The sequence below is a fragment of the Calliphora vicina genome, chromosome 4, assembly GCF_958450345.1.
Source record: "Calliphora vicina chromosome 4, idCalVici1.1, whole genome shotgun sequence".
Classification (NCBI taxonomy): domain Eukaryota; kingdom Metazoa; phylum Arthropoda; class Insecta; order Diptera; family Calliphoridae; genus Calliphora; species Calliphora vicina.
The window spans coordinates 3,722,221-3,748,759 of NC_088783.1; the positions used below are offsets into that span (position 1 = coordinate 3,722,221).

A 26,539-nucleotide genomic window follows, 5' to 3' on the forward strand; every position below is an offset into this window, starting at 1 on the left:
GCATGAATGAAGATGGTTCTTTTATAGGTCAATACGGACGCAAAGGACTTTGATTTAGTTTAAAATAAATATAAAAAATAATTTTAAAGAAAAACCACCAGCCCCTACTACATACACTACATTAAATATTGCGATGAAGCAAATTCCAAATTAATAGTTAAACAACAACAGCAATCATCACTCTCAAGATTAAATTATGTATATGATTTATGATTATTATTAAAAATCAACTGCCAGCAGCTACACATTTGTTTACGTTTAATTATTATACATATCAAAACAAAAACTCGAAAATTTTTAAAAGAAACGAATAATCATTGGATATTTTAACGTCATATGTTTTATTATTTTTTACAAATTATTGACGTATGTAATTGAATTTTAAGTTTTTTATTTAAATTTTATTATTTTATTACTTTTACTTTTTCCATTTTATTATTTTTTTTAATTTACTTTTTATATTGTCTTTGTATAAGTATTTAGTGCAACTACTATTCGTTTTGTCCTTACTTCCCTCCTTCCTTTAATAATGTAATGACGCTCTCTTTTTTATTTTATTTTTTATGTAATGAATATATAGTTTTTTATATAATAAAGCTTAACATTAAACATAATTTTTTAGTTATTAAATACTATATAATAATGAAATATAAAAAAATAAAAAAATATTTTGTAATGTTTTTATGTAAATTTAACTTAGTTAAGTTAAATTTGTACCTCTTTTCGTATTAAAGAAAAAAAAAGAACACAAAATAAATAATTAAAACTCGTAAAAAAAACCCAAACATTTTATAGTAGTTTTGTTTAAAAGAGCGATTAAATATTTTATTTTTCTAGCATTTGAAATCAAGGTATTTATTTTTATTTTTCACTTCGTTTTATTTTTTAACCCTTCTAACTGAATTATTTTAATATTTCTTCGTAAATTATGATTTTTATTAAAATTTTTACTTTAAACAAATTGTAATAACAACAAATTTAAATTAAGAGAGATGACAAATTAATTTAATAAATCATTTAAAATAGTTTTTTGTGTTACATATGTATATCACTGGAAAAATTAATTTGATGCAATCAACGCTAAATATTATATTAATAAAGCATTGAATGTAAAATTTTCAATTTCACAAAAAATTGACTAATTTATTAAAAAAAATCATAAATTTCTAAAAAAAAATCTAAAATTTTTTAAAAAAAAAAATCCAAAATCGAATTTCTAAAAAAAAAACATTTTTAAATTTTTTTTTTAATTTTTAAAAATTAACAATTTTACAAATCGCTAATTCCAGAATTTATATTGAAATTTTTTTTGCAATTCTGTTACTTTTACGATCCATTTGAACACTGCATTACTTTATATCCAAAGAACCCAAATTCTGATAAAAAAAATAAATCTCTCAAAATAACATAATCAGCCCAATTATGAATAAAAATTCCCCGGGAGTTTTTTCCCTTTTCTTATTTTTCCTATTCAAATTCAACGATTTTTAAATGGTTAAAACTGAGAATTTACCAATGAATTGGAAGTGGACCGGTTATTTTCGGGCTCAGTATTCATCATATTATATCTATAATTTGTTAAAAATAAATTCAAATATGTTATTGTATGTACATAAATAAAACATAAATAATGGTAACAGTTATTAAAATCAACCATAATTTAAATTGTTTGTCTCTCACCAAAGCATTAAAACCAAGAAAAACTAACAAAAGTCATTCCAAACTATGTAAACAATAATCCTTTTATAACTGTTATTTAGAGTGATTCATTTATTTATTTCTTATTACAAAATATAAATCACAAGTATTTTAATTATATGGACGAGTTATTTTATGTATTCGTTTCAATTAAAAGTAATATAACAAGCCGTTACTTTCGGTCTCTGGTTATATTTTAGAAATTCGTTGTATTAAAAAATTCTGTAGTCAGGATTACGATTACTTTTTGTTATAGCACATATTAAATGTACTGTTGTTAAATCTATATTTCAATATTCTTCGAATATAGATTATATTTTCTTAAAATACTAAATAAAATTAAAAATGGTGAAAAAATTTATAAAATATAAGTATATATGTTAATTTTGTTTGTCTTTTCTTCTTTTTCTTAAGGTCAATTTACTGAAGATGGTTCTTTTATTGGACAATATGTGCCAGGTAAATTGCAGCCTCCTGTAAGTCCACAACCAGCCAACAATACACCTGCTGCACATACACCCACGGCGCCTCCAGCTCCGGCACAACCGAATGCTGCGGGAACCAATCCAAATACTACAGCGGCCGTAGCTACGTACGTCTAAATGTAATTCCTAAACATGTTTCTTATACATTTATAAGAAATTAACCTAAAAACAAAGCGCAATTTCTGCAAAAAGAATTAAAAATGCAAATTTTATTTAAATCAACATTAATATGCTTTTTCAAATATGCTTAATTATATACAAAAAAAAAATTAATTAACATTTTTTGGATTACCTTATTTAAATGGGAAATTTTTCAAAATATGCAGCTTTTTTATAAATATTTTTTTAAGACAAAAGAGAAGGAAATTTAACAAACATTCTAAATTTTTAGTCCGTAAATCTTTCCAAAAGCCTTTAACGAAATTTAAAAAAAATGTATAATAATACAAAGTAAAACAAATTATAATTACAATTAGGTTTATAGTACGTAATAATACTATATTTCAACAAATGTGTAAGTTTAACATTTTTTCTATAACTATTTATTTATTGTAATAGAAAATCAAAATGGCTAAAGTGCATAAATAAAAATATACACATTATTATAATTAAAATAAAATAAAAATATGTATTTATGTATTTTAACAAGATGAATCTCAATATGTGTTTGCAATGTCTACTAATTTTGATTTTTAGTTTTTCATTTATTTATTATAGTTATTTTGTAAGGAGTATTATTGATATTTAAATAAATGTACATTATATAAGTTGAAAAATAATAAATATTATTAACATATTGTATAAAATACATACTATGTTTCTAATCTTAAAAAATGTATTTAAAAAAAAAAAAAAATAATAAAAATAAAACCAGCAGTAATGTTCAATTGATTTTCTTTAAAATTAGGTTATTATTACTTGAATTTTTCATTAACTATATGAATTTATTTTAAGTAGGTATATATGTAACTTGTGTTCACTTTTACTAAATTCTTTATTTTATTAATACACAAATACAAATTTATAAAGCAGCAAAAATATAAAACTTGAAAAAACGTTTTTAAATTACAACAAATCTAATATATCTATTTCTGTATGCGTAAAAAACAAAACCAAATTTAGTTAATTTAATGAATGTTTAAAAAAACATTTAATAATTTCTTAAACAAAAAAGTAAAATGAAAATTATCAAGAGTAAATATCAAAAGAATTAAAGTTAAATATTACGAAAAACTACAATCACCATTCACTTCAGCTATACACTTAAGCAACTCACAAAAACAAATACAATTTCAAACTTATGTTAAAAAAAAAAAATTGAATTATTTCAGAATTATTCCAGTTCAAACGTTCCCGATTATTTGCTTTCAATCCAATTGGTATAAAAATAAAACAAACAAATGTAATTAGATACGAAGATCTTTTTAAGGCACCGTTAACGGTTTACTCGCTAGCATCTATTTAAAGTACTTTCATCAAAGTTGCACTAAAATGAAGCAACAATAGATTCTAAGGTTTTCAAAAATATTTTATTACCAAAAGGATACAACCTAAAAGCCGATATTTAGGGATTTGTCATACAAATTCTATATACACATTGACTTTGAATTTACAACTCTAACCCCCATTAACATAACGTCTGATTAAGTGTCAACTTATAGTTATACTATCGCATAAAATAATTTTTGTATGAAAACTTTATGTGAAAACATAACTATACATTGTGATAAATGATAAATTCGTTTTTCCCGAAATGATTTTTTGATATTTGTTCTCCAAATATAACCTACCAGAGTGATGTTTTGGTTTCAATTCCGTAGTAATTATTTCGACTTCTTCAGGTTCCGTTTGATTGTGTAAACTTCCAAAAGATTTTATAATTCTATTTTTTCCCAATTTAATTAACCATGTTTTGTATATGTATATGAATTTACATATGTATGTATTCAAATAAAAGTCATGTTTATGGTTATCGTTTTTTTTTTTTTAATTTGAGAAAAAATAATAATTACAAACAAATTTAAATTCCACTTAGAAAACTGAACTGGTTTTATTCCGAAAGAACTGTTTGTTATACAGAACTCGAAATTAATTCCCCTTTCGATCGTAAAGGAATTTTGTGTCTATTTAGTAGGATTGTCAATTATTCCAGATTAACATTGATGGAATAAAAGTTTGCCATTTTTATTATTCGAGTGATCGATTAATTTTCTAAATTTCCTGATTATGCGAATTAATAATTCTCTATTTCTGATTTTATTTTTTATTTATTTTGAATAGCATTTTTTATATTAAAGCAAAAGTGAAGTTTTTGCTACAGAAACTGATTAAAAATTTTAGAAAAACAAATAATTCCAAAAAATTTCAATTCCACTTAGAAAACTGAAAGTGGTTTCATTCCGAAAGAAATTTTCGTTTCACTTTTTCTGAAGCAGCTAAATACGGAATTAATTCTACTTTCGATCGGAATGGAATTCTGTGACAGGCCGAAATATTGTGATCTTGAGATCATAATGCAAAATTTATGAAAGTAATTTCTATAAAAATTCCAATAATGAACATTTATGTTTAACATTATAAATATTTCTATTTGTGTATATAAAGTTTTTTGTTTTTTAATTTTAACTTGAAAATAAATTTATTCGACAATCGTATAAAAAAAAATTATTCATTCGAATAAAAATAATTTTTTTCCTTGATTATTCGGATAACAACCATAAAGATTTTTACTTCGAACAATATAAAATAAATTTTAAACAAAATTAAGTGTGTAAGTACATTAGGGTGGCCACCATATCATGACTTTTGAATTTTAAAGTGTGTTGTGATCAAGATATTGTAAGGTTCCAGAATAAATGCTTTTTGAGCATTCGATTCATTGTTAAACGAATTTTAAATTTCCATACCACATTTTTTTAACATTGAAATTTTGACATACAAAGTATGTGAAAAAAACAATGGCATATTTTTATAGAGTAAAATGAGAAATCAAGAATGTCAGAAGAGAAATCAAAATAAATTTTATTTATAAACTTGTGTTGCTGCATTTAATTAAAAATAATATTACCTACAGAAATTATGGAAATAAATTAGCACAGACATTTTCATATACATAAAACCATTACAATTAAATGTCTTGTTTAGAATTATGTTTATTTGTCCATCTTATGATATTTTTCAATTCGTCCAATAGTGTAGTTAATTTTTAATGAATTTTTATATTTAAACTTTAATTTCTCACTAGGTTATCTTACTTCAACAAAAACTAAAGAAAATCAATTACATCATATACCATAAAAATAAACATCAAATTGATTTAATTATAATGATAATGTACAAGTTATAAAAACACAAATAAATTTTATTAATAAAAAAATTATTAAAGATTTTTAATTTCTGTTGCCTGTTTGTTTGTAGTTTGTTTCATTTTATGAATTTTATTATTTGAAACATGAAAAAGGAAAATATTTAATTATATAGCGTGTGTTAGCTTTCTTAATTATTGAAATTAATTACAGGGTTGCTTAGTAAAAATTTATGTAGGCCTTATTTGAAATATAAAATTGATAATTGATTTGCCTCATTTTCTTATGTAGGATTTATGTTGAATAAACATACATACAACACAAATGAATAAAATAAAAAAATATTTTGCTAAACAAATTTTCAAAAACAACCATGGTATCCTTCTTCCCTCCCACACACACACACACACAAAAACCTACACGCATATCCCAACGAATGATTATAAATATGAAAACATAAAAAAGGGACGTATTCAAATTCAAAATTTACCACAATTAAATATTAAAATAAATATTTTCGATTTATTTATTTAACAAATATTAAAACAGTACAATTTACAACTATAGAAATGTTAGTAAATCAAAAAACAAGAAATGGGTAATGTATTGAAAAGGAAATCAATCAATCAATCATATGTCATATTCATTTATTGCACTTATATTAAATAAAATAACATAAACTTAAAAATTTATAAAAAAAAACAACGACACAAATGTGAAAATTAAAAAGAAATCTAAATATATAAAACAAATGAATGTGATTTGTTAAAAATAGTCAATGAAGGATGAACATTTTAGCTGCAAAATTTAAACTTAACAATTTTAACCCATTTTTTAATATTATACTGTAAAACTATGTATGTATATGGAAAACATGTCTTAACAAATAGAATTTTCATAAATTTCACTGCCATAATTAATAAATTTCATAAAATTTAGGGAATTAACTTATTAATTTCAATATAAATACTCGTACATACAGATAATAATCTGTTTTTATTGTTAAGACATGTAGTAAACAAAATACTTTTGATCGACCAGTAACCAACCTCCCCTTTAATTATACTACAATAATCCAATTCACTGAAATTTAACGTATGTATCTATCTATGTTTAAATCCAAAGTAACCAAAATTTAAAACAATTTATGTCCATTTTTAATAATACATATTTTTACTCAATGAAAATTATTTGTTAAAATACCAATCACAATATATGTACGATGAATTTCTTAAAAAATAATATTGAAAATAAAATTAACAATGTTTTTTAGCAAATAAAACAAATATTTTAACACAATTAGAAAACCCAAATAAATAAAAACATTGCATGTAAATGTGTATGAATTAAAGTGATTAACAAAAATTTGTATGCTAATAAAGTATATATTCTAATAAATAAAAAAAATAATAAAAAAATTACGACAAGGGCATTTTTCTTACAAAATAATTAAAGTAAACGAAACAAAACATGTATGTATGGATTAGATATCTGAGTCTTTAAGAGCGATGATTTCAACCAACAGACGAAAATCGATGTATGAACATACAGAGTTACGTTTGAAACCACTAAATTTACAAAATAGAGATGATAATATCCCCCTAGCGCAGAGTTCCATTCTGACCAAAAGTGGAAAAAATTCCGTAAATTGCATCTTCAGAAAACGTAAAACGAAAATTTGATTTCAAAAACGTGCGATTTTCAAAAACGAATGAACATTTTATGTTCTGCAAATCTCACGATTATGTTGTATACATTAAAACAGTTTTGATTACTCGAAAGTAAAACGAGTAAATCATGTGGATTCGATTTACAGAACACCAAAATATGTGAATTCGTTTAAAAATTAAATCGTTACACGGTTTCGATTTACAGAACAGGGGGAACTAAGGAATTATGTATAACCATTCCGAACGAAATGTGTGACAGGCCTGTATGTATATGTGTGAAGTATACGTTAGAGTAAGGTCAGTCCCCATACAAAAAAAATGTTTAACATTAGTTGGATGCGATTTAAGAAATGAAAAATTATTTTTTGCCACACCCCAAAATGTCGCACTTTTTTATATTAAGTGCGACATTTTGGGTTGTGCCAAAAAAATAATTCACATTTCTGTAATTGCGTTAATTTAATCTTTAAAGTCCAATATAATGCTAGTTTTTAGTATGTAGATCAAATATATTCTTCAGTTAAACGTAGATTAACCTTCAATGTTTGTTTTTCAATTAAAGATTATCTGCTGTATAATCTAGGTTTAAAGGTGTATCATTGGCCACACTGATAAATTGATATATGAGGCTCCGTAGGTTATCTACAGGCCTATGAAAAACTATTTTAACTAACGAATTACGAACGGAATGACAATATATCAGTTGAAAAATGTCTAAATTTAGTAGAGTAGTATTATTCTTAACGAACGTACATAATTTAATAAAACGTTTCTATTTGGGAAAAATTATCAAAAAAAAAAAATTAATTAATTATTCAACGAATAAAATTTTCGGAATTTTTAAAAAAAGCTAATAAATATTAAAATACTGTAGAAAGAAATTTCAATGGAATAAAACTTCTAAACGAATGAGAAAATTAAAACCACATAACAACATATGTATTTATATTTTTTTTGTAAAGGAATGTTTGGAAACTCTTTTATATATTATATATATTATTTGCACAATATTTTAGATTTTTACATAATTACAATACAATTTGCTAACAATATGTATACATTTTATAGAATATGATGTTTTTATTTAGCGTTAGGGTAGATTAATGAAATATAAATTTACCAATGGAATCGAAAACTTACTAAAGCCATAAGGTTGTTCCATACATAGAATTTTAAATCAACTTATACATGAACAACAACAAAAAATACTTAATAAAATAAAGATTTCAAAGATAATGTTTTAAGTCATCTTTTACTTTCTCTATCAAGACAACTTTATTACAAATTTAGAAAATTGGGATGTAATTGTCGATTTTCGCACGATGCTTTTGTGCAACACACTCAGCAATCCATACAATGTTGCGGCATTCTTGTTCCTTCAATTTAAGATAAGCATAGAAGACACCAAAGTGGAATTGTTGCAAGAACGCATAAACGTTCAACTTAACTTCATGCTCGAAGAATTTATCTTCCAAAGTTTTATCTCCGGGATTGGTGCCGGAACCATCAAATAAAGCAGCATATTCAGCATAATATTCAGCGACAGTTTTAACTTGTTCGTAATCGTCGGCACGAGCTAAAGCAGCTAAACCATCTGGATTCATTTTGCCGCAACGGGGATACAACTTGGCACGATCGTCCTTAGACAACTCAGTGCCAAAAGAATTAATGGTTATGATAATGGCACGACGGTCAGCTTCAAACTGTAAAAGTAACATACATGGTTTTTAGTAACTCCATATACGAGTATTATTTTAAAATGACGCATTACTTACAGCCAAAATTTCGCACATAACATCAGCAGTAGAGCCACCCATTTTTTGGCAAAAGTCGTAGAAAGCTTCCAAATAGGCCTTGTACAAAGTGTTACGAATGATTTCAATGTTCATTTCATCCAAATCTTGTTCGGAAATACAATCAACAAAGAAAGGGGCCAATGGAGTGTCTACCAACACAGCATTGTACAACTCAGCTGGAGTAGCAGCTACATGAATAGCTTCCATTTGTTCAAAACTACCCAATGGATGACATTTGGGAATAAGTTCGGAAATGGGACGTTGATGAAGAGTACCAGTAATCAGCAAAATTATGTTGTCAATCATATAACCATAGGTGATAAAATCCAAGAAACTGGCCAAAGGCTCTACGGCGTGATTACGCATATGTTGGAATTCGATCACCAACTTTTCACGCAATTTATCGTCAATAACAGACACCGACAAAGGTGAAGGTTCATTGGCCAAAAAACTACCATAATCAGTACCTTGTAAATGTAATTTTAAATCTAAAAAAAATAATTTATTTATTTAATTATTATATTTCCCCAAAAAGTGAAAACAAATCACAAGACAGTGTAATTTCTATTCAATGATATTAATGAATGTACTTGTATGTTGTTATTCTGATAAGTTTATCTCTTTCTCTCTTATTATGCGGGATACACACATACTTGTACCAACAAAGCGTATATGTCACATGACTTGGCCTTGTAATTTTTCACAAAACATTCCTTCCCAGAGTTACAACAAGTAGTATTCGTTTTTGTGGGTGACACTTACCTTCCAAAGTTTCACATTGTACCAAATTCAAGTAGTCAGATTGTTTTAAAATTCCACACTTGAAGCCACGGCACAAACCTTCCAAGTAACCACCATCAATGTTGAACATAAAACCTGAGCCAGTCATTTTTAAGATTTTCTTTTTGAATTTCCAAAGATTTCTGAATTTATTTAAAGTATTTACTTCAAAATTGATTTATTAATGTAAATAGTAGTTTTTTCCGCAGTTGGAAGGAATGAAAAAATATTTTTCACCAAATTTTACTGGTTGGGAGGAAAAAAGAACTTTTTCTCTATTTCTTTTCTTTTATCGACCTGTCATATGACTGATAATCTTCTTCTTTTTCACTGTATTCACAATAACCTGACAGTGGTGCCAAGTTTTGGGATCCTGCTTAATTTTCAAACAACAGCCATTGTTGCCAAGCCAACAAATTGGTTTTTGTCTCATACCATATGTACAAGAATTTTTTCCATATTAAAGATTGATAATTATTTAACAATTTATTTTCAAAATTTGCTTGTTGTGATGAGAATTTACAGCCAATATTGTATCAACAATCTTGGAAATTTATTTCTTAATTTTTTATTACAATTACATTTGAAAGGGAACAAAAATTTTGGATCATTATTTAATAAAAATTTTACATTATTCAAAAATCCAATTTATTTATCTTCAACAGTTATATATTTATTTTTTTATATCATAATTTTTCGGAAATTATAAAAAAAAAATAATTTTTATTTAATACTTTAATACAAAAGGAACTTTTTCGTACATTTAAAATTTTTGGGAAATTGAGTTTCATTTATTTTGCACCGTTAAAAAACTGCATGAACCTGGAAATGGTAACAAGTTTCTGGCATATCAATAGATACATCATTATCAATATATACATCAGAGCAGAATATCAAAAAACTAAAAACAAAATATGTACATTAGAAATTGAAATGTTTGTCAATAAATAGTTTTTCTGCTTTTTTACTAGGAGATGTACTCCATATTGTGAATACCGTTAGTATTTAAAAAAATAGTTCATGTCAGCTGCTCACGACCAAATTGCCATACTTTTTTAATTTAAACCAGAGATGTTAAGTTTTATCACTTTCTAGGACAGCTGTCTTGTTAGAAAGAGTTAGAGATATGCAACTGATGCTTGAAATTACCAAAGAATAAGTGAGAAATCTATTGTTACATTATTCCTCACAAAAGTTGCAAATTTTTCTTTTTCTACTTCTTCCAACGAACTACGAAAAGGAGAACGTAATTTCTCGTCGTGTGTGAATTTTAATTAAAATTTTTAACAAATTTTAATAAAAACTCAATAGTTTATATTTGTCATATATTATTTAGCATCTAAATTACAACAATAATAATATAAACAAAGAAATTCGCCAAACAAATGCAACAGAAAGCGATTGTGATTAAACAGTTCAACATAAAATAAAACCACAAAGAGAATAAAGAAAAAAACGAATACTCCCAATTGGACTTGAAAAAATACAAAAAAAAGAAGCAGTCAAAGTAGAAAGAAGGAAAAAGCAGTAGAAACACTCAAAAAGCCAGTAATAGCTGTAATATAACCAAATTTATGATTGGGGCTAATAACGTAGCGGCTAAAAATAAATAAAATATATTTTCACATATTTTAACCACCTCTCTACCGTTTAACAGATTGTAAAAAATTAAGAAAAATCTGCATAAATTGTGTAAATAGTTTGCTTGAAAAAATACTGAGTCTACTAAGGAAATAACAAAACGCAAGTGATAAATTGATGGCAAAATATTTTGGTTTATAATAAAATATATGCAATAACCAAAAAATATTTTAGATCTGCATAAAACACCATTCATCAATTTATCTATCCATCACCGTCGTCTTTAATTGGTGAAGATGGCGTTGGACATGGGTATTCAAGTGAATGGCAGCAATGCGCTGACATCATCCTTTACTGCTAAGAAAAAGGATGCTGGAAATGCTGAGAAAGAAAATCTTTGGTAAGTAATATTATAAGTGCAAAAATAGCAATCAAAATTCAATGTTAAAAGGATAATTGTATGTGCGAAAAAATATTACTCATCTTAGAATTAAAAATATACCTGTTTCTCTTTTTTCACATTATTTTTTTATATTCTCTGCCTTGTATTTTACATTTACGATTGCATTATGACCGATCATAAGTGTGGGTGTATATTTATAGCAGGTCCATTTTGATAAAATCTTATTGCAATTTACACAAAAAGTGCCAAATTCTAACCCCAAAAAACTCTAGTTTAACTTTACGCTTTAGGTTTCTTTCATCAATACGTTCATTTACTTTTCTATCTCCCCCTCCAAATAAGATATGTATTTCTTTAATGTAGTTGTTGTTGTTTTAGTTAATTTTTTTTTTATTCACTTTGGCTAATACAACTCACAATTTATTTAACTGCTGCTGTTACTCGTAGTTATAGTGGGGTTTGTTACGATGTGTCATCATCACCGTATGTATAGAGCTGGCTGACGTTTATACTTTTTTGTTTGCAAATATTTTCTCTTATATTTTTTTTTTTATTTTTGAATTAATTTGTCTTCTTCAGTACGGCCATGGGAAATTGTTTTTAATTTTTGATCTCCTTATTTTAATTAGGTTTCTTTTTTTGTTTTTACACATTTCTGCATATTTACAATAATTTGTATAATATTTGAACACACTACATAAATATACTTGTCAATAAGTTTGTTCACTTCAACTGAGATTTGAGCTAAAATATGGTTTATTATTATCAAATATTGATAAGAATAAATGCAAATTGTAGCTATTTGCTTTTTTGCAAGCTTTAAATGTGCTAATTTTTACTCGTTGGCATTAATAAAATGTAATGATATTTTAGAATTAGTAAATATACTTTGAACCTAAAAATTCCGCTTGAAGCCATAAAGATATATTAATATTCACGTAAATTTCACTATAAAAACTAAAATTCACAAATTCAAGTAAATCAAGTCGTGTATTGGTATTTGAACCCAACAAAAGTCGTTAGGATTCAAATATATATGTTCGTGTTGAAAATTCGGCAGATTCAAGAAATTGTAAAGAATATTTTTATTGATACCTATTAATTTTGTTTGTAATATGTATTGATAAGCGAATACAAATCTTTTAACTTTTCAGCAATTGCTTTATGTGTATTTTTAAAGAATATTTATTGTACATTTCACGCATCTTCGAGATAATTTTTTTTTTATTTTTTCATTCATTTCAATACATATTATTTTCAATATACATATATTCAATGCAATATTTTTGTAATAAAAGAAATTTAACAAATTCTGCTAAAAAAAAACCTGAAGATAATTAAAAGGAAGTGTTACAAAATGTATCTAGATATTTGTAGGTTTAAAAAAGTAATACATTCTTACCCCTGTATTCATAAAAAAAATTAAAATTTAAACAAAGTTTTAAAGCAAAATTTTCATACAAAATTTAATTTTAAAACGTTGTTTAAATTTGTTTATGAATACGGCCTTTAATGTTCCTAATCTTAATAAAAAATATTTTCTGTCTATTTCATTAATTTTGCTAATAAGTTTTCCGATTTAACGAAACTATAAGTTGTCAGGTTTGTACGTTATGTGCTGTCTAACGTAGAAGTGTCTTTTTGGTATACAAATATGTAATTAAAATATCGTTACCCGAAACGCAAAAAGCCCTAACTTATGTACATTTTACTAATTTTACAGGAGAAGGAAAAAGATGATATAATAAAAAATATTGAGGTTTACAATGCGAATTTCAAAAATACAAAAAAAAAAACGGTCCGACGAATGCAAAACAACGTATCATCAAACAATTCGAAATTGATTTTATTATTGGTTACCATAAACTACATCATATTGAATGTTGAGTAATTAATTAATAAATAGTTTTTACCTTATTTTACATCGTATCTTAATTTGTTTAAATAAATTTGTTGCAATTGAATATTTTTTGCAGTCTTTATGACCTTTTTTAGTTTAAAAAAGAAACATAAACAATTTAAAAATGTGTATATAAATTGCTTTTATATAAAATAAAAAAAAATATTTTTATTTAAGTTTTTATTTTTTTGTATAAAAATTTATATTGATGATACGTTTTTTTTGTTTTAGAAAACAACAATTCAAGAAAACGTAAGCCACATAGCATAAAGTGTACTTTGAAAAAACTATTTTTTTTGTATAAATTATAATTCTAGTTTCAATGTAATTAAGATTTGAAAATTTTGTTTCAATATCTCAAGTAGTTTTCATTTCATTCTGTTTTTTGCTTCTCCTATAAACTTATGAAAAATTATGTTACGTTATTTTGCATTTTTGATGACGATATGTGTAATATTTTAACAGTTTTGTTACTTAGGGCTTTATGCTTACTTTTTTCTAAAAACAAAACCCTATATACATTACAAAATTATTAAATCTAATGTTTTAATAGTATGTAAGTGTTTTGTTTTTTCAATAACGCTGATTAATACATTTTAAATAAAACTATTTTAATTAAAAATTCACATTTATTAGGAAATTCAGTATATTTATATTTTATAATAAAGGATATTATAAAATATAAATATTGTAATAGATTTGCATTGAATATTATTGGTCTTATAGGCTGTATATATTACTTGGAATAAAAATAAATAAATTGAATGATTCAATAATGAATACATTATGCCTAAGAATTATTTCATAATGAATGCTTTTGCGGAATGGATTAAATTTAATTTGATTCTTTCGAACCTTTGATCTGAACATTTCTCTAATAACAATTACCTTATCTAATATACACATCTGCTCAAAATAATAGATACACCTAATTGGAAAAAATTTAAATGGCGGTAACATTGAAAATTTCCTCGCAAGCGTTAAGAATACATCATATTATTAAAATTTCTATCTGGCAATGTCATGTCAGTCAAAAATCTGGCAACTATTTGCTTTCATGTTGATTTTTAAAAACGAATTTATTTGAATTACAAAAAATTATTTGCTCATAAAAATAGATACACATCAGTAATTTGTAATTTGTTTATACCTATACAATTTTTTTTTTGTGCAATTTTTTGTTCCTATTTACGTGAAACAGTAAGTATAATTTAAATTTTATAAAAAATAGGACTCTTTTGAAGAAAATGGGACGAAATCATCATTGTACCGAAGATGAGAAAAAAATTGTTCAAACGATGAGAAATCAAGGAAAATCATTACGGGAAATAGCAAAGAGCATAGGAAGATCTTTACATTTTGTCCAAAATGCTTTATCTAAAAAACAAAAAAGAGAAACTCGCGGTAGACCAAAGAAAACCAGTTCAGAAACAGATAGGCGGATCGTCCTTATGGTTAAAAAAGACCCTTTCATATCATCGAAAGCTATTTCTGCGGAGCTATGTAACGAAATCAGTCCACAAACAGTTCGTCGTCGTCTTTTACAAGCTAAATTGCCGGGAAGAATTGCCAGAAAAGTGCCACTAATGCGCCAAAAAAATATCAAGACAAGATTAGAATTTGCTAAAGAGCACTTACAATGGTCCGGGTGTGAAGGCGAAAAAAAATGGAGAAATATTTTATGGAGCGACGAAACAAAAATAAATTTGTTTGGAAACGACTGCCAAAGAAATGTACGCCGACCAAAAGGAAAAGAATTCCACGTTAAATTTACAAAAAAGACGGTAAAACATGGCGGGGGAAACATAATGGTTTGGGGTTGCTTTTCATGGAATGGTGTTGGTCCGATATTCCGAATAGAAGATACCATGAATGCTAGTGGGTATAGAGACATATTGGAAAACGTAATGCTTCCATATGTATCGGAAAATATGCCATTAATATGGACATTCCAGCAGGACAACGACCCAAAACATAGTTCAAGATTAGTTAAAAACTGGTTCTTGGAGAATAACGTACCTGTTTTAAGCTGGCCCAGCCAATCCCATGATTTAAACCCAATAGAAAACTTGTGGAGTGAATTAAAGATAAGGCTTTCGAAGGAAGTTTTCAAAAATAAAGACGATTTATGGGAGAAAACGCAAAAAATATGGTACGAGATTCCATTGGAGAAGTGTCAGAACTTGATATCCAGTATGCCCAGAAGAGTGGAGAAAGTTTTACAAAACAAAGGTGGATATACTGGATACTAGCTTTACTTTAATAATAAACTAATTTTTTTAAGATAAAATTTATTAGCTTTTGTTTAATAAGAATTTTTAAAAATGTATCTATTATTATGAGCACCAAATTTTTCGAAATTTAAGAAATTTAATTTACTTTATAATATTTATTATTAATTATGAAATATTTTGTTTTTGTTTTTTACTCTCCTTTTAACTATAAATAAAAATCGACTGAATTTTTTTTATAATTTTACAATATACCATTATTTTTTTTCATTTTTAAAAAATAAATTTTGGTGTATCTATTATTTTGAGCAGATGTGTATATTAGAATTACAATAAACTCACCCTTTCTTAATTTGAAATTGTTTTGTTACCTAAATTTTTATTACAATGATTCATAAACTAATGAGAAGAAATAATACTCTCACGAGAGATGCCAAGTCAATAATAAGCATACGTCTAATAATAATTCAATGATTTCCCATTAATATTCAACTAACGAATTTGAATAAAAAATATTTAAGTCGAATACCAACAAAACAACTTATGTACATACATACAAACACTCGTACATAAAAAGAGAAACGGAACAAGTAAATGTTGTCATTTTATACTATTGATTTGATAGAAGGTGGTGTCGGTTGTATACCTTAACAGCCGTTTAAAAATATTAATACATATTAACTTAGGTTGACATCATTTCATAGTTATAATAAGAGTTAAAATAAAAAACAGAAGTCATTAATAATCTGGGAATAATTATAAATTTTATTAAGCCATTTAATTTTTCTTCGTAAATTTCCTCAAACATTTTACTCTTCATTTACATTCCTTCTATGTAAACATCATCTTCATCGTTTTCAAAATCACTTGTTTCCAAAGACACAATGCTATCACTTTGTTGATCATAATTTGATTGTAGACGTTCCAGTAAGTCAGTTGATACAATTGCAAAATCTTCCCACATTTGGGGTAAAGAGTCATTGTTAGTGTTCTTTAGAATTTTTTCTTCATCTAAATATTCAGCCAATATATCACTTAATTCATCTAACGTAGCCTCTGAACATACGTCTTCTATGTGGGGAGTGTCAATAAATAAATTCCAAAATGCTTGAGATATAATGGTGGCTAAAAACCAGTCTGCTTGGTGCTGCAAAGCATCACGCAATAACTCCAATAAAATTTCTGGACCTTTAAGTTGTATCAATGGTAAACGATTCTCCATATCACCCAATAGATTAACCAATATTCCAATTGTGCAAGCTTTGAGGTCATATAAGTGTCGTGTTGCAGCATTGCTAAGAATTTTAACAACAAGTTTAAGTCCCTTAGATTTGCAAAATGATTTCCTAGCCTTTTCGTTTCGAGTCAGGTTGCCCAAAACACGAGTAATTTCGGTCTGTGTAATTTCTTCGCGATTCGTTTTTAGTATTGAACACAACTGAGACGCCAAATGGGGCAAAATAGATTGTAGACTCCCTTTGGATTCAATAACATGAGCTGGTGTTGACGTAATTTTGTCCTGGTAGAAACAGAGATTATGTAATGCTCCCAAAGTGGCATGAGTAAGTTCTTGCAACTCTTGTTTCTAAAAAAAAATACAAAGCAGATTAGGTTTCTGTAATATAAACACGGCACCAACTTACCATTTTAATGCCTTTGATTTGTTGCGATGCTTTAAGTAATACCATTAGTATATTACCCAATGACTGAGCATTTCCTAGACCAAAACCAACTTCAGAATTAACACTCATATTCGCTAGGACTCTTATCAATTTAATTAAAACATCAACTACGGTATCGCCCATTGAGTTGTGTAGCGTTAAGGGTTCATTAGAATAGATTTCCAGGATATTTAATAAATACTCCATGGCCACGTCATTGTGATAAAACTTGAATTAAAATTAAATAAAACGTATATGCATTATCAAGTATACCGATTATATTATACGATATTACCTGTAATCTGGCATTGTCATACTTGGCCATAATATTACCCAAAATGTAGCCCAAACGACTTATCAATGACAGGAGTTTTTCAGCCTGATTACTTTTAAAGTTTGCGCAACATGGACCCAAAAGCATACCAATGCGTCCAGCAAAATTTGTTAAAATGTGACAGCAGTCTGGGTCTTCTGAAAGAACACTAAAAATACGCTAAGATTAGATTTGTTAAAAGTACACAATATCAAGTAGGAATTCTTTGTTTAAATAATTACCTCAGGGTTCTAACTATATTGGCTTGTACTTCTACTTCACCTATGGTCACCTCGGCAGCTCTAACTAAATGAGGGCAAGCCAATTCAAGTTGTATGTTCGTTGTATTAAAGTTTTGATTTGGATTTTCCAACTGCTCAATCGAAGAAGAAATTTGCCTAACATCCGCTAATGCTCTCATTGCGGCCGATAACTGATATAAAGAATGTAAAGGTGGTCCATTTAATTTTTGCGTTGCCCCTGCTTCGTTCAATATTTGCAAATGTAATATCATCAATTGTACTGCACCATGGTGTGACAAACGTACTACCAGAGCATCTTGCTTTGACAATTTTTCAACAAATTCTTTTTGATGTCTATCAGTTTGTATATTATGAGTTTCTCCCAAATTGGGAGCAGTACTGGGTTTACGTGGCAATTCAAATTGTTCAGACCAATTGCGATTTAAGTCTTTTATGGTGGTAAGTTCGGCTCTTTCTTGCACTGTGCTGCAGGTGAGAAAACGAATAGAACCGTAGCCATAAATGCAAGCTTCCGGATCTTCCAAGGGACTAGCACGTCCTAAGCCATCAATAAGCAATTCCAATAGATCGCTATCGTAAAATAAATAATCATTTTGTTCGTTGCGTGCAACTTTAAAAATGAGTTTACATGCTCCTGTTAAGTTACTACCAGAGACACGTAACTGCAAACAATTGAAATACAAAGATATTAATGATAATATTCTTTAAATCTAATTTAAAATTTACCGCAAGAACAACTCTGGCCACGGCAAGCAAAATTTTAGCCGATGATGATTCCACTAATCCATAAAGGCCTCCTAGTATGAAAGCCTTCTTAAAATGCTTTTCATTTTTACGCACTCGATTGTACAATTCGGTTAAAATCTAAAATTGTTTAAATATTTATAAAATGGGCTTCTTTTTTACACAACTGTGTAAATAATTTTACCGAATTAATATGACTAGCTGTCTCCTCAGTACACTCTTTCAGTCCTGCATGTTCTTTTAACATATCTATAAGTTTTTCCGTAGATGATTGTCCTAACAAATCATTGCTTCGTGTAAGAATCTTTCTTGTTGTCAAAAGGTTAATGGCACAATTATCTTTCGGAATTGATCCCATTAAATTCAACGATTCACTTTGTTTTGTAGATGTTTCTTTATAAGCTGTTTTTGCTCTTTCTTTGATGTGTTTAACATTTTCTAAATTGTATGTATGACCAATACGAAGTGAGTTTGATAACAAATGACAATATAAATAAAAAAGTAAAAAAAATGTTATGTAGGGTGAATTTTTGTTTTGTTACCTTTTACATTCATGGAAACTCCTTTTATTTCTAGAGCGGGTAATTTGCGTACCAATTGTGATTTTGTTTGCATTTGAAGTGAATTATTTGATTTAACGCCCAATGTATTGCCATTGTTGTTACTTTCATAGCTATCAAAACGCGATTCCAGAGATTGAGAGCGGCGTGACGAAGTGGTGTGATTAGCTTCGTCTACACTATAACCGCCAATCTCTCTATTAAGAGATAATTGTTTTGGAGTGGCTAATTTCCTTTCTCGTTCCTCTGTTGCTGGTAACGGTTCCAATGAGGGAGTTTTGGGTGTAGAGCCACGAGAGTCTACATTTTGCAAATAACGCAAACTGTAATTATGAATAATATATTATTGTAAAGTATTGCTATGAAATATTAAATTTACGTACGAAAAAGCACTAGGGGGTCTTCCTGGTAAAGTAACTTTTCCATATAAAACTCTGCCTGGTTCTCTTGGCGTTATGGGACGCCTAGTACTAACAACTCTAACACCACCAACTACAAATGTAAATGACAAAAGTTTAATAAGTTATCATAAAACGTTAAATTTATTTGTGAAACTCATACCACTTGCTGCTTGATTGAGATTTGCTGTATTATTTGATGGAGCCACATCACTTAAAAAGGTTTTCGCTTCACTTATCATTTCAGCCGAAGTTCTTCGTCTACTTAAACCCACCAAAGTATGCTCCAATTGTGGGAGTTGTATATTTTGAGGATTTTGATGTGTATAACGATATTTTCCTATATTTTTGGAATCATTTTTAGATTCCATGGTTTATTTTTTGCTTCACTACAATAGTTTTTTTTTCAACAAATAATTAATTAAATTTCAGAAATATTATTGATTGTATTTTATTTTTTTATATGTATATGTATGCAATTTTTCTATTATTTGAGATCTTTTCACTTTGATAGCTACATTTGAAATATTTTAACGTAACATAGGAAATTTACATAGAGGTCTTTAATTTGACTTATATTGGACACCATAACAACCGCTCTTTGCGGTAACCATACAAAAAAAAAAAAAACTCACTCATATGGTCGGCAGGATAATTGACTTTAGGTATCCACAATATTTTACACTATTGAATATGTAATACAAATTGTGCATAGTTCAACCAAATACAGTGGTTCGTTTTTTTTACATACATATATTGTTAGTTTTTTTCCAAGTTTTGCAACCGATTTGAAACGGTTAAAATGGTAACGCTAATTTTAATTATTTCGGTAATGTATTTTATTATATTTAAAACTTTCATTAATTATTGAAATTAAAAATTGGTATTTTTATTTATAATTTAAATTATTTATAGACTATCGGTATTTAGAGGTAACGATATTTGCGATTATATGTGTAACGGTAATTGCAGTTATTTCGGTAACGGTAGGTTTGTTTTTTCAGTGCATTATCTTTTTTAAGAAGCAATATTTCAAAACCACCACTGTGTTATTTTCCTTTAAGTGTTTTCATTTTGCCTTTTTATTGTTTGACTCAATCGCCCTAAACCGCTTAGAAAAAATCAATAGATTTAAATTACTCTCTACTCCACACGAGCAACAAATATTCCAGTTAAGCGCTCAAAAGCTACATTTGTATTTACATACTTTTTTTATTCTATTGTAACACGAAGGAAACACGCTAAATAATAGTTTAATAGAATTATTTTTACACTCATTTCAATTTACTGTTGTTTAGATGGCTTTTCGTAAACAATACCACCACTTTACTTGAAATATTTCCTATTTATCAACCACTAGTATTACATCAGTAACAAAAATACGTTTAAGGAAACAATACTCTACCTAAGGACAAGGACAAACAGTGGTCAAATAATTTGTTTTATTTTAATTGGATATACATATAAATTTAATTCAAAATAATCCAATTAAATTAAATTGTTACCATTATAATTTATTATATTTTCATACGGTCTGATACGGAACTTGAAAAGTTTAGCATCGTGCATGTTTCATTTACAGAATAAAGAATTTTAATTTGAATAATGATAAGCCCAAGTAGTCAAATACTAGCAAATGTAGATAGAAGTGTTAGTGGTTTTGAAGAATTAAATGTATTTCAATTATTGCGCACGGAAATAGTTAAATTGCAATTGTCAGAACAACTACGACAACAAACATATCCTCCCCATTATTCGTAAGTGGAATCATTAAATATTTATAACTCTCTTAAGGAGCTCTATAAGGATATTTTTATGATTGTAAACTGAAAAACAATAAAACATTTAAATGTACACATTTCACAATGCACACAATGCTTGTCGCTTAACAACAGACATGCAAATATGTTTGTACATACATATGCATACCATAAAATTAAATAAAATTGTAAATTTTATCCATAAATATGGTCACGTTTAAAATGCTATTTAAATTTGCAATGAGTACAGTTGGCGTATAAAATACTAATACTAAATTTGAAATGTTTTATATGTTTTTTTAGGTCTTCAATATTGAGTGAAGTACAAAAACAAGGCAGCACAAAACTTCCTTCAAATAAATCTGTATTAGTATTGGGTGATAATGCCACCGGTAAAACTACATTGGTGGCTAAATTGCAGGGTGTGGAAAATCCTAAAAAAGGTTCCGGTCTAGAATATGCCTACATAGATGTTAAAGATGAATACAGAGATGGTGAGTATACATATACCTACGGACATCTCGCTCACTTAGTTTAGTGCAAGACTTTTTTCTGACATAATATTGTTAAAAATATGGAATATGGTTTCTAACGGTCTTGTACAAAATAAGTGGAATTTTTTAATTTTATAAATTTTTGAAATAATTATTTTAGATATGACGCGTTTAAGTGTTTGGGTCTTAGATGGTGATCCAGGCCATAAAAATTTATTGCATTTTGCTTTAAATGAAACCAATTATGCACACACATTGGTTATACTCACAGTATCTATGACTCAACCATGGTATTGGTTGGAACAACTCAACCATTGGATAAAGGTTCTATCTGATCATATTGAAACTTTGAAATTAGAACCTGAAGAGAAACAAGAAGCCCGCCAGCGTTTAATAACATCTTGGCAAAGTTATTGTGAAGTTGGAGATGATTTAGATCCTGGTTCGCCGGTAAAACGCACGATGAGAAATAATTCCATAGATGATGATGATTTGTTACCGCTTACTGAAGGAGCATTACTAACCAATCTTGGTTTGGACATTGTAGTCGTTGTAACAAAGGTAAAAATTAAGGAATTTACAAAAAGTTTTTTTCGAATAATAAATATCGATATTTTTCTTTGTTTTTTTTAGACTGACTACATGACAACATTGGAAAAAGAATACGATTATCGGGATGAACATTATGATTTTATTCAACAATGGATAAGACGTTTCTGTTTACAGCATGGCACATCACTTTTTTACACAAGTGTTAAAGAAGACAAAAACTGTGATCTCCTCTATAAATATTTAACACATCGAATCTATGGTCTACCATTCCGAACTCCTGCCCTAGTCGTTGAAAAAGATGCGGTTTTAATGTACCTACATAAATTTTATAATATAAATTCCTTATTCAGATTGTAATAAAATCATTTAACTTTTTATTTCTATTTCAGTCCTGCCGGTTGGGATAGCTTAAAGAAAATAAGTATTTTATATGAGAATATGCATTCTTGTAAAGCTGAGGATTACTATACCGATATTATAACAGCACCGCCTTCTAGAAAAGTAAATTTACTTTAATATTTTTTTAAAATTGAATATACTACGATAATAATTATTTTTTAGGCTGTATCAAATCGTGAAATTGAAATTCAAACTGAAGACGAACAAACATTTTTGGGACGACAACAAGAAGTCCTTAAGGCCGGCGGTCAAGTACGTAGTGAATCACCTTTACGTTCCCAGGCTAGTAAAGCTTTGCCTCGTACCCCAGGTTCTGCTAATCAGAACTCACCAACTAGAAAGGTGAAATCAAAATTCAAATTTTATATTAAAATAATCTTTTACTTTTTATAATACTTTAAATTAACTATTTGAGATTATTTTTTTGTTTGGGACTTACTCAATGGAATTGGCAATTTACTTTACTCTATTTATTACACTTCTTTCTTTGAAATGTATACATACAGAACAACTGCATTACTAGATCATATTTCCTGCCAAATAAACTTTAATTTAAATTAATTTAAATTAAAAAATAATGCAAAATTTAGAAACAACATTTTAGTTATTTTCAAATATCCGATAAAAATGTGGAATATTAATATTATTGAGTACGTAATGAAGTAGTATCGAATAATCAAAAGTATTAGTGTATGAAAGCACTAATACAACTAAATTATTTATAAATTAAAATATCAACAACTTAGTACTCGTAAATCTAATATATAAAAATCTCGTTTCACGACATATCAAAAAATTCTTCGGTAAGAAACTCTACTGTAAATGATGTTTTATAGGAACACATTTCAACGATGAGCTGAATACGCAAAATATATTAACATTATTTAAAGGGTCATCAGTTCTGAATTAACAATTATACGGGAAAAATACTTATAAATTGTTTTTGCAATAATTTCAGTCCATCGTTTGGTAGGTATTCCTAGAGAGCTGTTCATCAGGACCATCTATTGTAGATTATTAGGTTTCACAAAAAACATTTAATTGCTTATGATCCAAAAGATTAAAAATCTATATTTTCTGAATTAAAATAAACATTTTTTTGGAATATTACCTAGTACAATGCTGTTGGCTTTATTTATATAGATTATATAAAATATTTCTTTATTTGAATTAAAGGTTTATTAAATAATTTTAAATACTAAATTGAAATATTTCCAATTTTTCTAATTAGCTTGATGTTAAAATGAACCCTGCTACTCCTGGAGGTGAGGGAGTTCTGGCGAATTTCTTTAATTCATTGTTGCACAAAAAATCTGGATCACCAGCAACTCCCCCTGGTGCCATGAGTACACCTAGAACCAATGGTTCTGATAGTATGCTGACTCCTGATAAATTATCTGTGCGCACGGATGCTGCCGCAGAATTGGATCGTTTAGCGAGGAGTGTAAAGAAAGATGTAGATTTCTCGCAAAGCGAATGTTAAATAAAAGGCGACGTCACTCTACCACAACAACAGAGGCACTAATTTCAGATAATCGTATAAACTGTAATAATTCAAATTAGTAAAAAAAATATAAATATACTATCGAAATTGAATTTGAATATATATGCATAGACTTTTAAAGACCGAAGGGAAAATGCTAAAAAAATACTAAAATCATTAAGGCCTTTCATCATCCTCTTTATAATTTTAAACTTTAGTAAACACTAGAGTAATTATAATTATTATAAACAAATGTTAAAAGAATGAAATTGTTTTTTATATATAAACATTATTTTCTATATCTGCCCTCCATATAACAATTATGTTTGCTTCAGTAAAAAAAAAAAATAATCCAATTTTAAAGTTGTGCTCATTTTTTAAATATATTAAATATTTTATTTTTTAATTTTTTTTTAATAATCAATGAAAATATCAAGTACTGTACACAACTTTATAATAAAAAACAACAAAAGGGGATCAACTCTTTTTAAACCACTTTGTTAATAATCTGGCTTAATAATTAAAAGTATTTTTTAAATAGACATTCAATTGTGTGTTTTTTTAATTTGATTTAGTTGCTCAAAGATTTATATGTTTAATGAAACACGAAATATAATGTAACCATCGTAGATTTATCGTTTAAACAAAAGACACTCCATAATCTGTAAAATATATAAAAGAAAATTAAAATGATAATAATAATCCCTAAAAATCCTTACATAATAAAATAAATAATCATTTTTAACTGTTTTATTTTATTTAACAAAAATATACAATAATTAACAGTTATGGCGTCATTTTTATCAGCAGCAAATACACGCATTTCTTTTAATTTTTATTAAAAAATAAATTGAAATGTGTGTTTACAACAAAATCTTTAAGTAAAACGCAACATTTTTTAATTAACTTAAAATAACCAAACCTTTTACTTATGTAATTGTTTGAGATTTTAATTTTACTTTTTCTAAATTTATTTTAAATACTACTATCGTATAATTAAAAAGAGTCCAAGGCCTTATTTTACGTTAAGATGTGTGTTAAAGTGCAAGTAACGAATGAAATCCACTTTAACATTTAATGTAAAAACTACACATATATATACATATATTTTTTTATTTATTTTTCTAATTTTAGTTTCTTTAACAATAAAGAAAAGTTTGCTTTACTTTTTGTTTTAAGTAAATTTTTTGCGTGTTCTCTTTATAAAGTATAAAAATGTTTATGAATACATATTTGCAAAACTAACTAAAACAATTAATTATTTATATAAATTAATTAAGTAATTAATATACATATTAACTTAATCTCCTCTTGCTAACAACTTAACAAAAATTAATTCAAATTTTCCTCTTAAGTCACATTAAACTAAAAATTTTAGTTAATTTTTATTAAATTGTTAGAAAAAAAAACAACAGATAATGCTCGTTTCTTAAAGAATATTCAAACAAGAATAATTAAATGTAAAAACCACTAAAAAAATATCAATAAAATTTTGAAAATTTATGGAAACATTTAAAACAAATTGTATATTACTTCACTCTATTGCGATTATGATTTATAATTATACACCATGCTACAGTCATTTGTACACATGGAAAAATCGATATATGTACATATACGTGAAAGTAGAAACCATACACAGTAACACTGCGTACTGAGTTTTTCGTTATCGGGTCAGATATCGTTTCAAAAGGATAAACTATTTTCAAAAAATTATATAAAATATTTCATCAAACATAGAGACGAGACACTCCGATTTGTCAAACAAAAATACAAAACATCATATCTCCGATACAACAATACATTAACTAGCATGTATTTTGTTGTTGCAAGAGTTAGGGTTTTGACAACAGACTTAGGTTTTCGACAATGACTTCTCATCTCTATGTTACCCTATGGCTAAGACGTTCAATAGTCTATTTCTATGTACATGGGAAAATCGATATATGTATTTATGAAAATATCCTTTTAAATAGACTTTAAAATTGCAAAGGATAAACCATTCTCAAAAATAGATACAGTGAGCCTCATAAGTGAGTAAACACCAAAAATTATTTGATTTT

General features: G+C 27.2%; 4 protein-coding genes and 1 long non-coding RNA gene across 6 annotated transcripts in view; 2 read left to right on the forward strand and 3 right to left on the reverse strand.

Annotated features, from left to right (window-relative positions):
* The window catches only part of Nrg (Neuroglian), a 112,436-nt gene extending 110,035 nt beyond the window's left edge, over positions 1-2,401 (forward strand). Inside the window, exon 9 of one of the 2 annotated variants that reach the window (XM_065510185.1) lies at positions 2,113-2,401. In XM_065510185.1, the coding sequence (XP_065366257.1) occupies positions 2,113-2,300 (188 nt within the window). In that variant the 3' untranslated portion in view covers positions 2,301-2,401. Of the gene's footprint in view, positions 367-2,112 lie in introns of those variants that run through there. The other variant, XM_065510188.1, reaches the window with a different exon arrangement.
* Positions 2,402-8,100: 5,699 nt separating this feature from the next.
* On the reverse strand, positions 8,101-10,029 carry VhaAC39-1 (V-type proton ATPase subunit VhaAC39-1). Its single transcript, XM_065506908.1, has 3 exons — positions 9,717-10,029; positions 8,934-9,442; positions 8,101-8,861 (listed from the first exon to the last, which is right to left on the reverse strand). The coding sequence occupies exons 1-3, from the start codon at positions 9,841-9,843 to the stop codon at positions 8,445-8,447; spliced, it is 1,053 nt and encodes a 350-aa protein (XP_065362980.1). The 5' UTR covers positions 9,844-10,029; the 3' UTR covers positions 8,101-8,444.
* Positions 10,030-11,485: 1,456 nt separating this feature from the next.
* On the reverse strand, positions 11,486-12,129 carry LOC135956278 (uncharacterized). Its single transcript, XR_010576370.1, has 2 exons — positions 11,818-12,129; positions 11,486-11,696 (listed from the first exon to the last, which is right to left on the reverse strand). It is a non-coding gene; the product is annotated as an uncharacterized LOC135956278 (long non-coding RNA).
* Positions 11,577-25,998, forward strand: Dlic (dynein light intermediate chain). Its single transcript, XM_065506709.1, has 7 exons — positions 11,577-11,715; positions 21,852-22,042; positions 22,203-22,603; positions 22,676-22,905; positions 22,984-23,095; positions 23,156-23,335; positions 24,225-25,998. The coding sequence occupies exons 1-7, from the start codon at positions 11,612-11,614 to the stop codon at positions 24,474-24,476; spliced, it is 1,470 nt and encodes a 489-aa protein (XP_065362781.1). The 5' UTR covers positions 11,577-11,611; the 3' UTR covers positions 24,477-25,998.
* On the reverse strand, positions 16,670-20,159 carry LOC135956520 (armadillo repeat-containing protein 2). Its single transcript, XM_065507053.1, is given in 8 exon segments — positions 16,670-17,434; positions 17,493-17,738; positions 17,806-17,992; positions 18,066-18,748; positions 18,813-18,950; positions 19,015-19,268; positions 19,373-19,713; positions 19,774-20,159. Coding segments are annotated over 8 exon segments (3,000 nt in total).
* Positions 25,999-26,539: the final 541 nt, after the last annotated feature.

Coding starts and splice junctions, on each gene's coding strand:
- VhaAC39-1 (XM_065506908.1), bottom strand. CDS start 9,843: ATGACTGGCTCAGGTTTTATGTTCAACATTGATGGTGGTTACTTGGAA. Junction 9,443..9,716: donor ACAATGTGAAACTTTGGAAG/GTAAGTGTCACC, acceptor TATTTTTTTTAG/ATTTAAAATTACATTTACAA. Junction 8,862..8,933: donor TTATGTGCGAAATTTTGGCT/GTAAGTAATGCG, acceptor TTACTTTTACAG/TTTGAAGCTGACCGTCGTGC.
- Dlic (XM_065506709.1), top strand. CDS start 11,612: ATGGCGTTGGACATGGGTATTCAAGTGAATGGCAGCAATGCGCTGACA. Junction 22,604..22,675: donor TTGTAGTCGTTGTAACAAAG/GTAAAAATTAAG, acceptor TGTTTTTTTTAG/ACTGACTACATGACAACATT. Junction 23,336..24,224: donor AGAACTCACCAACTAGAAAG/GTGAAATCAAAA, acceptor TTTTCTAATTAG/CTTGATGTTAAAATGAACCC.